This window comes from Hippoglossus hippoglossus, chromosome 19, assembly GCF_009819705.1.
Source record: "Hippoglossus hippoglossus isolate fHipHip1 chromosome 19, fHipHip1.pri, whole genome shotgun sequence".
Lineage (NCBI taxonomy): Eukaryota > Metazoa > Chordata > Actinopteri > Pleuronectiformes > Pleuronectidae > Hippoglossus > Hippoglossus hippoglossus.
The window spans coordinates 743317-755816 of NC_047169.1; the positions used below are offsets into that span (position 1 = coordinate 743317).

General features: G+C 46.0%; 1 protein-coding gene across 1 annotated transcript in view; it reads right to left on the reverse strand.

Moving 5' to 3' along the window:
* Window positions 1-143: 143 nt before the first annotated feature.
* LOC117752416 (glutamate receptor ionotropic, delta-1-like) overlaps window positions 144-12500 on the reverse strand; it is a 282229-nt gene continuing 269872 nt past the window's right edge. Inside the window, 9 exon segments of the mRNA XM_034569680.1 lie at window positions 144-521; window positions 524-635; window positions 3649-3691; window positions 3693-3787; window positions 5649-5729; window positions 5732-5891; window positions 8206-8372; window positions 9128-9323; window positions 12106-12244. Coding sequence (XP_034425571.1) covers window positions 154-521; window positions 524-635; window positions 3649-3691; window positions 3693-3787; window positions 5649-5729; window positions 5732-5891; window positions 8206-8372; window positions 9128-9323; window positions 12106-12244 — 1361 coding nt within the window. The 3' untranslated portion in view covers window positions 144-153.

Below are 12500 nucleotides of genomic sequence, written 5' to 3' on the forward strand. Positions count from 1 at the left end.
CCCCCCCCCCCCCCCCCCCCCCCCCCCCCCCCCCCCCCCCCCCCCCCCCCCCCCCCCCCCCCCCCCCCCCCCCCCCCCCCCCCCCCCCCCCCCCCCCCCCCCCCCAACACACACACACACACACTCGTCATGATGCAATTTTGACGCCCCCCCCTATATGGATGTACTGTGAGTGGCCTCAATGGCTTCGGGTATGGGTCCTGCGGAGACTGCCTGGTAGGACATTGGCATGGGCGTCTTGCCAGGGCTCTGTCGGAAGAGCCCCCCGTTGGGGGCCCTGTGTTTGCACTGCATGGTGCCGCTGAGGCTGGAGCTGCTGAGCGGGTGGTGCAGGGGCAACATTGTGCTGCCAGGGCCCTGGGACAGAGGTAGCGTCCTGCCTAGGGTCCCCCCATGGTGAGGGTGGGGAAGAGGAGGAGGCGGCGCCCCCTCCCCGGGGAGGAACGTGGTCACAGCGTGGCCCGAGGGGGGGTAGTCCCGCACGGACTCCGGCCCCTGCACCTGGCTGGGCTGCATGCTGCGATGTCCAGCGCAGAGATCTCGATAGAGGGGCCGGGGATCTGCTTGTGGGCCAAGTCCTCGTCCAAAAGACTGTTCATACGACGATGCACCTGCTCCAGATTCACCTCCTTGTCCTACAGAGGAGGAGCGGGGGGGTGGAGGACAGAGGGGAGACAGGGGGGGGGACACAGAGGCTGAGATTGGCGACGGGCCGGTTTCTCAGACTGATTCAGGTCTGATGCTGCTCCTCACATTCTCCTTCTGACACTGAATTTGGCCTTTGAGTTTTGATTGGCGGGCTGACGTCTGACCCGCTGAGCACCGAGGCCACAAACCAATTAGTCACAAACACTTGAAATCAAACTTGGCCGGTGAGAAGTAAAGGTTTGATGTCTGGAGCAAAACGATCCTGGAGCCGAACGGACTCTGGTTTGTTGTAAAGTTATTCGAGTTGTTTTCTCGTGAGATTTAGAAACTGAGGAGTCGATTGTTCGCTTCAGGATCGACTCTGGATCTTAGATTGAAATTAAATAAATAAACGTTAGGGTGTAAACTCGTGTCTCTGCGTTTAACTAAACATGTGTTTGTTTGTTGTTCCTTCTCGTCTGTAAAACGTTTGAGTCTGAACGTCTGAACGCAGCTCGTTGAAACAAGTCGTCACTTTACAACAAACTCACGAAGTCGGTTGTTCCAGCATCAGTGAGATTAGTCACAGAAACACGAGTGAGATTCAGAACAATGACACATTTACACTGTGTATTAATATCACACATATATTCATGTTGCAGTGATGTCAGCAGCAGGGCGGAGCCAGGATTTTACTAATGTAGCCCCCCAAACCCACCCCTGCAGATTCGGACTGAGGAACAGTTTCTGTCGATTTTAAATTTGGGCCCTTTTTTACATTTTTACTATTTCCAACTTATTTTCTATTTTCTATATTTTTTTAATAAGACGTCTCCAAAGTTCTTGTTTTCATACGTCATGGCAGAGAAATTAACAGGAAATGATGCGTGTGCTTAAATAGTACGGTTGTATTGTTTTGTATCATGTCTTTATATGAAGGAGCACAAGGAAATGAAAATGATTCGTCAGCGTTTAGTCACAACTTCTGCGGCTCCTAAAATTTTTTCGGTTTTTTTAAATATAGCGTAGACTTTTTGTAGTTTTTCTTCTATATTTTTGCATTTTCTGGTAAACAAAGCTGCTAAAAGTTGTGTTTGCTGCCCCCTGCCTGATCAGTATGTAGCATATATCTGTGGTAGTAAACAGTGTCTGCTGTACCACCAGTAACCACAGGTGTCGCCAAATCAACCACGACTGAAATCTGAAGGGTTATAACTTTAACGAATTACACAACTATATTTTTGTTAATTTCCTCAAATTCTATTTAAAATGATATGTTATTAATTCTAGTGTTTGACAAGGAATTTTTTTTTATAAATTTGTCATATTTATCTATTGATGTATTCTTAAGGAAAAGATCGAAGCTCCAGTCGAGAAGTCGTAAAAACTTGTTAATGCAGGAGGTGTGAACGGTTCCTCTCAGCCTCAGAGAGACGCCCTCAAAGACGATTAAAGCGTCTGAGCGCAGGTTTTTTTTGTTCCGAGCGGCCGCCGCCTCATTAAAACATGTTTTCAGCTGCAGCGGCGAACTGGCATCTCGCCTGAATAAATAAACGTTCTGGGATTAAACCCTCGTCCAGTCGTTAGAGACTGCGAGCGCTCGATGTGGGCGAAAGAGGAAGAAAACAACAGCCGGCGTCTGAAAGCTTCGGTTCATTTAGAAAACAATCAGCTCTTTTGAAGAGCGCTCCCGGTGGAGCGGAGGAGTTAAATCGCTCTTTCTCTTGCGTCGTTACGAATCAAACTGTCGAGTGGTTGGTGCTGAACTGTGATAAAAACAGTTTTCAGTTGTTTCGGTTCTTTTAGGATTCGTGTGACTCTTTGAAACCTTTGGCTCAGAATTCAGTTTGGAACAAGTGGACTTTTACATCAGCGTCTCTGCCGTGAACGAGTCGACAGCGGACGAGACCACGAACGCTGAGGCGTAAACAATCGAGTGATCCCGAATCGTTTTCATTTATTTCGGCTGAGACACAAAAACTTCTGATTCACCAACGTATATCTTGTTTTTTTCAGTGAGGCACAGATACTTTGAGCCAGATGCTAACGTTAGCACAGGACATCCCCGAGGCTGATGGGAATTCAACAGTTTGACCTAATGATGGCGCCAGAGACAGGTTTAGTGATAAGTTACTTTAGTTAAGTCGATAATGAGAGTAAATTAAAAGGCACAGAGACGTTTGTCGGATTTCTTGTGATTCACAGTGAAACTTGTTTATTCTGTTCACCAGGTTCAGGCGAACATGAGGTCAGAGGTCAGAGGTCAGAGGTCAGCCCTTATGAGACGTGTCGACACAGTTATAAATGTCTGAGTGAACAAACAGAAAAGCACCAGGACGGTTTCTGATGACCGGGGGGGTTCAGCATTAATGATGAGGCTAACAGGAGGTCGAGCACCAGTTTAAACGTATAATATCGAATCGTCTGCGTAGAGTTAAACAACAAATTCACTTTCAGATTCAGATTTCAGTTTTTCACTTTTATGAGTTGTTCTTTGTTTAAAGCTGAAATTCTCTGGTTCTGGAAATTATTTTTAGAATTTCAATCCTTGCAATCCTCTCTGCTGAGGCTAATTAGCTTTAGCACTTTTTGCAGTTGATGGTTGAATGAGCCATAAAATGTGGGATTTAAGATTTGTGAAGTAAATCATCGCCTGTTAAACAGTTTTAGCTTCAGGAAACTAGAAATAAATAAATAGAAATGTAACCATTAGCTTGTGATCCTGTCATTTAGTTTATGGTGAATAGATTAAAATGAATATATAACGTGTTATCACCACTAATGCTCATTATGTCTTTGTCATATTTAGTCAAATATCTTTGGAGAGAAAACCAGAGATTTGTTTCCAGATCTTTACGCCACAGAAAAACCAGACGAGTCCTGTTTTTCTAGATTCTAGATTTAGAAGTGACCACAAACCAAACGTCTGCAGATCACAGTGGTCGTTGAAGGCACAGATGTGTTGTTTAGATGATTTATTGGGTCTTTTTGTTAAATCATTGTATAGGATTCTATTCTGACCTGTATCAATAGCTTCTGCTTCATCCCAGCCTCTCTCTCTCTCTGTCCAAATGTCCCTCCTCCCCTCCGATGAAGCAGTTGTAATGTCATTATATGTCAATGGACCAGAAACCCTTGCCAGTCTGTAATCCTTAGTGACCTGCACGAGATCAGACAGTCAAGTGTAAATAAAGAAATAAAGGGATAGATGGAGAGAGGGAGAGGAGACAGACAACACGGGCGTCCACATTGACATATAATCTTCAATAAGACGTGAAACAGTGACAGTAGCAGGACTCATGGGCGAAGGATGTGGGACACAGATCTTTTACTAGAGGACGTTCACTTCACCGTCTGCTCACACTTTAGTTTATGGATCCACGTGGAAGCTTCGTCTGTCCCCTGTCACATGACTAACGTGCTGAGCTGCACATGTTTCTACAGCAGATTGTGTTGTTGTGGTTGTCGAGGGGCAGAAGTTGTGTCAACGAGATCTGAGCTGGGTTCCTGTTCATGTGTTTTAACGTGTGTCTCCGGACTCTAGGTTCTACCTTCCTGTGGAGTCACATCCTCTATCTGGAAGGAGCACATTCAGGAACCAACACTTTTTGTGCGATGAAGAAATGTTCAACACTAAACGTCACTTAACAAACAGAATATAATGATGATGTGTTCGTTAACAATTTGTGACCTAATGCCGCTGATATGTATTTTCACTCTGTGTGAACATGAAAGATGTTGATTTATGTGATGTTTAAAATTCTTCAGATCAATAAAGATTATTCAAATGAAAGAGTGTGAGAAGAGATTTTATCATCACGTTACAGCCGTATTCTCGAAATCTTCTTTATCTTATAACATCTATACCTAATTAGTATAATTACAGATTAACATTTGTTTATCATTTAACGCTCATTCACACTTAAACAAGTTATGATAGTTAAATTCATATTAAATCTGTTGCTGGGACACATTTAAATCTCTGTGTTGTAAATCAGCTGCAAATAATTAATCCATGAATCTGTGTATTAATCATCAGATGTTTCCTTGTTGTCGTCATTAATATTGATTAGATGCATGAATGATTAATTACTGCTCTTCCTGTGTAACTGTTTCATTAATGACAGAGTCAGGTTCTAATTGGCTGCTGTGTTTTTAGTCCTCTCGAGTGTGTTTGAGTGACAGGACACGAAGCAGCTGCGATAACGATCAGACGCAGATTCAGATTCTCTCCGATGTTGTAAACGACTTTTTGTTTCTTTATGTCTTTTGATTTTACACTTAAAGGAAAACGTGTTTAAAGTGTGTGTGAGTGTGTGTGTGTGTGTGTGTGTGTGTGTGTGTGTGTGCCTGAGCCATCTCTCCCGCCTGCTAATTATAATCTGCACTCAGACCCTCGGGTGCAGGAAATTACCAAAGCTTCACAGTAGAAAATGAGTTTATAACAATAATTCAATAGCAGGCACTTGAATGGTGACGAGTCGACTCTGTGGGGACTAATGATTAAAGTCCGCGGAGCGCTCTCGGCTGTAACACGCAGGACGAGCCGGGAGCCACATCCTTCTTGTTGTAGCTAATTCGACTCAGTTTGCTCGTAAAGACTCGAACCCGAAACCCCCCCGCTGGAGGAGGAGCTGCTGTTTATGAGCGTGTTAGTAGACGTGATGGTCTGAGCTGCACTGGAGGAGATGAGCTCTGTAAGTTCAGGTGGGAGGAGGTGGAAAAAAGAAATGGATAATAATAATGATGATAATAATAATGATGATAATCATAATGATGATAATAATAATAATAATCATAATAATCATAATAATAATAATACTAAGAGACCAAATTGATTTCAATCAGTGGCCTGATGAGGTCAGCGCCCTCTGCCCCCCCGCGCTCTCTACCCTCCTCTACAGCTGGGTGTACTGGAGCTCCACTAAGTCGGGGCTCGCGTCTGCGGCTGGATCCTTAAAGTAGAGTGTGGCAGTGTCCTCCCCCCACTGGCCCGTCCGCCGGGCCCTGTGCTCAGTCACCTCTTTGGGCTGCTCCTGGCGGCAGCGGTTGCTGTTCCACCACGCCTCCAGCCCGGCCACCAGGCAGGCCAGCAGCAGGGCCGGCTGGCCAGGATGCAGAAGACGCCGGCGAAGCTGTGCAGCTTGAGGGAGCGGCCGTCGGGGCTGGCGCCGGCGTGGCTGTTGAGGTCACAGCGGCCGGTGCGAGGCCACCACTTCTGCTTCATGATGTCCAGGTCGCCTTTCTCCTGCAGCTCCAGGATCCTGGAGGAGAAGAGAGGAGCAGGTGAGTCACACACAGGATTCTGAGTTGATCCAGGGTCGTGTTGGGCTGAATGTTAAAGCTGCAGCTGTGACAACATGAAAAACACTTCTTTCAGAACTCGGCTTCTTTCAGAACTCGGCCTGTGTGTCAGAGCCGCCTTTAGAACGGATCACAGAAAGAGTCTTAAGCTATAATCAATACAACATTTGATTCGTAGCAAAAAACATATATTTCAGCCAAATATCAAAACATTATGTTCACTTCAGAACTGAGCTTCAATCGTCCAAAATCTTTTTATTAGATTTCAGCCTTTCAAAGAATATTACCTGATATTTATCCTGAAGGGAAAGTGCATCAATAAAGACTTGATGTCAATATGATGTGTTGAGCTGAAAGTTGCAAAGTAAATACTGAGAGACTCTTTCTGTCCGACTCTCTGAAGCAGCGTCGTCGTGTCTCGCCTCAGATTCATGTTTTCATCAGGAGAAACGTGTGATGGTCAAACACTGAACTTCTGCTCTGACGTTTTGTTTCTGCACAAACCAAAGAATCTTTTAGAAGAGACGATTCGATGAACTCGACCGCTGAGCGTCAGAAATGTGACTTTCAACAACGTGTCGTATTTCTCAGTTGTTGATTGAGAGAAACTCGGCTGTTTCCTTCATGAAATCCACTCCAGTAAAAAGCCTCCTGCACAAAGCGGCGCTCGTCACAGCTGAATTTCTGTTTTTGAAATGGGTCGTTATGGGCAATTAGCCGAGCGCTTAATGCTGCGGATCGATGCTGCAGTGGAGAGAAAGTTCAGCTTCTCACGTCACTTCAAACCAAGCGTTGAGTCGATTCTAATCTAAACTGTCGCTTTTCACAAGCGTTTTATTTCTGCCAGGTTGAAAGCAGACGATTGAGGCTTCATCTTTTCAGAATAAGAGCTGGATTGATTTTGGTTCCAGCTCAGAATATGAATCGACACTTGGTTAGTAAAAGACAAGGCAGCAGGGGGCGCTGGTTCAGACTTTCAGGTCTGAAAACAACATGTTTGATCTCTTCATCATTTCAGACGTTTTCTCTGAGTGTTCGTGAAGTTTCCTCTGTGACCCGAGATGTTTTGTGCAGCTGTGGGACCAGGTTTTAAAAGGATGGTTGAAATGTGCGGATAATGGTTCTGCAGCCGAACAATAGCTCAGGCCTCAGTTTAACACTCAGACACATTATCCCTGCTCGTCCCCGCTCGTCCCCGCGCGGCGCTCCTCGCTCCTGTGTAAGACTTCATTAATAACTAGTGTTTGTCTCCATTCACCAACACAAACTAATCCCCAAATAAACACACTGCTGCTTAATTAAAGAGGACGAGGAGGAGCAGAGGGACGAGGGACAAACCGACGCCTGACAATGAACCTGGCGATCGCTGCAACTCTGAGACCAGAGAAGAAGAAACTTCAAGAGTGGAGTCAGAGCAGGGTAAAATGACATTTTGGAAGCTGCTCTCGGCCCCAGGTGCGCCCCCCCCCCCCCCACTCAGCCACAGGGTGAGGAGACACAACCCAGAGAGCCCCCCCCCCCGTCAGTCGCCACTTTCCTGAAGTTTGTGTACTTCCTGTTTCTCGCCTGCCGATCGATACGAGACGGGTGAGAAAGTCGTCTCGTGTGATTCTTCGTTAACTCACGATGTAATGACGCAGAGATTTACTCGGCGATCAACGTGGTTTTGTAAACTCGCACTGGGATCAATTTGTGTTTGGGCAGAGACGAGGTTTCACTCTGCGGCTCCAGGATTTCATCTTCAGCTCATCCTCTGAAGGAGATAAATGAATTAAGGAAAAACAAATCCAGCTTCTGCTTCGCAAATCAAATAAGTAATTAGTGCACGTCGCTGTGTTTACACATCACACCGTGAATAATCCCGTTTGCTGCTTAATACGCCTCCTTTCATCCGAGCTTAGCTGAGTTTAGCGTCGGGCATCGATTCAACAGCTTCATCACTGCCGCAGGTTTCTTCCTCCAGTCAGAGGCTCTCTGCTGTGATTGGCTGATGAGTCCAGATCAACAAAGCAGAAGCTCCATCGTGAACTCATCGTCAGGTTTCACTGCACAAAGCAAATGGTCGTTTGTTTGAGCAAAAGAAATCCAGAATATGTTATAAGAAGATTATCACGACCTGCTTCATGTGCATGAACCTGTGAACAACAAAATGTCCGATGATGATAACAGCAGCTTTAAAACGACTCTTCGTCTCCTGCACAAGTTCAGAAATGTTTTCACGGTTTGATTCTCCAGATTTGTCCCTGAGGTGAAAAGGTTTGAATGCACACTCACTTCTGAGAGAAGAGGTCTCTGTACGGGCTGCCGTGCTGCATGGCGATGCCGTAGCCTTTGCTGCTCATGCTGTTTCCCGACACGGTGATGGTGCAGTCGTCGTCCGTCAGCGCCGCGTACTCCAGCACCGCCATGTCCCACAGGAAGGCGTACGGACTCTTCTTGGCCTGTAGACAAACACACACAGGCGGTGACGGGTCCGACCCAGTTTGACCTGTTTTCTTTCCTCAGACACTGAAACACCTTCAGGTTCTGATCCTATGGAAACACTGGACATCAGGTGTCAGCTCAGCAGCCAATCAGAGACGCAGCTCTGTCGACAGGAGGTGACGGACAGTTCCCAGTTTCATGGATCAATCAGTAGATTCATTATGTGATGAACAGGAAGAATCTGGTTACTCAGAAATATAAAGGTTTTGAGATTTTCAATGTTGGTCCCAGAAAATACAGAAAACATGGCATGAAGTTTGAACCAGGATATGATTCTGTTCTGGACACTGTGTGTGTGTGTGTGTTACTCTATGTGTGTGTGTGTGTGTGTGTGTGTGTGTGTTACTGTGTGTGTGTTACTGTGTGTGTGTGTGTGTGTGTTCGGGGTAACCACAGAGAGAAGTCATCACAGAATCATGGGGGATGTTTATCATGCAAATGGCTGAATAATGGATTTGCTCAGAGCCGATTTATCTGTGATACTAATTTGTCATCGGCTGTTGGGAGATCTATGAGCACAACAACATAACAACACACACACACACACAGACACACACACACACACTGCAACACTGCTGCACTAACAGGTGTATTGTTGAATTGCTGCTGCAATTAAGTAATGAGTAAACAGAGGAGTGTGTGTTTTTGTGTGTATGGATGAACACACACACACAGACACAGACACACAGACACACACACACACAGTGTGTACCTTGCGTATTCCCTCTGACGGACTGGACACAGAATAGTCCAGCCCGTTGTTCTTGCTGATCGTCCTCCACAGCTCAGCGTACGTGCTGTCCTGCTCCAGAGGGTTGGTCCCTTTGTTCCTGAAGTAGTCGTAGACCGCAGAGTCCCGCACCGTCCCGTAGTCCACGTCGATCTGCCGCACCAGGTCCTGGAACGACCTGAGGACACCACACGGAGACAAACACCTGAGGACACCACGCAGAGACAAACACCTGAGGACACCACGCAGGAGACAAACACCTGAGGACACACACGCAGAGACAAACACCTGAGGACACCACGCAGAGACAAACACCTGAGGACACCACACGGAGACAAACACCTGAGGACACCACGCAGAGACAAACACCTGAGGACACCACGCAGAGACAAACACCTGAGGACACCATGCAGAGACAAACACCTGAGGACACCACACGGAGACAAACACCTGAGGACACCACACGGAGACAAACACCTGAGGACACCACGCAGAGACAAACACCTGAGGACACCACTCAGAGACAAACACCTGAGGACACCACACGGAGACAAACACCTGAGGACACCACACGGAGACAAACACCTGAGGACACCACGCGGAGACAAACACCTGAGGACACCACGCAGAGACAAACACCTGAGGACACCGAGCCGCTTCCAGAGAACAACCAGGGATTAGTCCGAGTCCAAGAGTCTGAACGTGGTTCATGTTTGTCGGGTCAACACTTGAAGGTTGTTCGGAAAAATACTTATTTATTTGGAGTAAGTGTTAATGTGCCTCTGCAGTGATCTCACTTTGTTTCAGACACAAACTTTATTGTTTCACATCTTTATTCTTCCCCTCGTGTCTCCGCCCCCCCGCCTCCTTCGAGCCGCTGAGGTCGAGGAACATTGTTCCAGAAGGACCGGGCGAAAACAGGGAACAGCGGGAAAATCTAAAATCATCACGTCGCAAAAACACAGTCACTCAAAGAGGCGCACACACACACACACACACACACACACACACACACACTCAGAAGATAAATAGAAGGGTCGGACTTTGATGTTCTAACACTCTGAGTTACGCATCAACCAAACGTGTAAAAATGAAACGCCATGTTTGATCTTCAGCCCGTAACAGTGACCACCAGGAGGCAAACAGCTGAGGACGCTGCGGACGACATCACACGTTCGACAGAAACTGGTGATGGAAGCGTTTCACATGTGATGTGGAGATCAAGCATTTCACACATCAGATTCACTTCAGTCAGAACGAGGAGTTCAAAGATGTTAGCAGGAGGCTAATGTTAGCAAGTGGCTAATGTTAGCAGGAGGCTAATGTTAGCTTGGACAATGAGACTAAAGATTTGTTCAAGATAAAACAATAAAATGTTCTTTTAAAACTCTTATCAAAGAATGTTCTTCAAGCAAAGATTCATTCTTAAAACGTAAAATATCTGAGTTTTCAGGTGTTAATTTAGGTTCATACGCGAAAACAGATTGATATTGAGCGAAGTGTCCCGTTTATATGCTTACTTACTTATTACTTATACTCATTATGTTTTTTTTTATGTTCTTCCTTTCTGTTAATTTTGTCCAGTGAAAAACTGACAAATGAATAAAAAGTAAACGTCTTAAATGAAATAATGGGTAAAAGTTGTTGAGTTCTCAGTTTGTCGTTGTGATGAAACTCTGATCAGTAAAACGTGTTGTGGCCTCAGATGTTCCAGTTGAAGTTAAACTGGTTTCTCACTTTGCAGCTGAGACACAAACTGAGCTGGTCTCCGACAACGTGACGTTAAAGAAAAGAAACTTTGAAACTTTATTTCCTCTGTGTTATAAAACCTCACAGTTCTTTCCCCTCCAGGTTTTTCTCTGAATCTGTGTTTGAAATAAAAAGCAGCAGGTTCACGTCAAGCTGCGCTGGAAGAGAAATATTCGAATCCGACGCTGAACCGACAGGATTCAACCCCACGACCTCAATTTCACAAAGATGCAGTTCTGGAAAACTTCAGGTTTTTAAAGCTTTAAACTAAATTCATACTTTTTAAAACCTGCTGCTAAAGGTGAAATGAACGGATGTGATGGTTCGACAGCTTCAGGTTCCAGACGTTCAGTCAAACGTTCACATTTCAACATGAAATATTCTGTTTCTTCTTCCTGAATCTCAGACTAAATATGTTTACTAAATTTGTGATGATATCAGATTTTACATTTTGTATAAATCTGATATGAATGAGAAGAGAATGAAATGAAAAGATGGATCCGTCAGGTCACAGTTTGTTGCTCGTTCTCTTTCCGGACTCAAAGACAGAAGAAGACGAAGCTCCTCAGATTTTAGCTTCTAAACATTAAACCTTTAAATTATAACTCAAGACCTGATTTAGTTTAATCTGATAAATATTCATTCTTTACTCTGAAAGGGGCTGAAACGTTCTCCTGGATGGTCGAGATCTTGATATCACTGAGGGGGGGTGTGTGTGTGTCTGTGTGTGTGTGTGTGTGTGTGTGTCTGAGGGGGTGTGTGAGAGTGTGTGTGTGTGTGTCTGAGGGGGTGTGTGTGTGTGTGTGTGTCTGAGGGGGTGTGTGTGTGTGTGTGTGTCTGAGGGTGTGTGAGAGAGTGTGTGTGTCTGAGGGTGTGTGAGAGAGTGTGTGTGTCTGAGGGTGTGTGTGTGTGAGAGTGTGTGTGTGTGTCTGAGGGGGTGTGAGTGTGTGTGTGTGTGTCTGAGGGGGTGTGTGAGAGTGTGTGTGTGTGTGTCTGAGGGTGTGTGAGTGTGTGTGTGTCTGTGTGTCTGAGGGTGTGTGTGAGAGTGTGTGTCCTCGTGTGACAGTGGGATAAACAGATATTTAGACAATGATGCAGATGCTGTTTGAGTCTGAATTCACATTTGTTTAAATCTTTAGTAGCTGCAAACTCACACTGAGCTGTGTGTGTGTGTGTGTGTGTGTGTGTGTGTGTGTGTGTGTGTGTGTTACCATATAGCGTGGTCCATGCGTGACACCGTCAGGTACGCTGCCAGGTTCGCTGTGTACGATGAACACACGATGAGCGTGAAGAGCCACCAGCTTCCCATGACGATCCTCAGAGCCACCGAGCCCACCACACTGTCCCCGCCTACACACACAGACACACACAGACACACACAGACACACAAACAGGGATTTAGCAGGTTCAGTCTTCACATGTTTCCAGACTGATGCTGGGTGACCTCTCGGTTCAGGGTTACCAGGACGACGCCGGCCGCCAGAGCCAAACAGCGGGTGTGAGCGGCGCTCCATCAACCAGAGGCTGCACAGCTGCAGCTAATGACAACCTGTTAGGCCTAAAAGGTTTCCTAGGCAACCTGCCAGACCATAATAGGTGCAGCTGC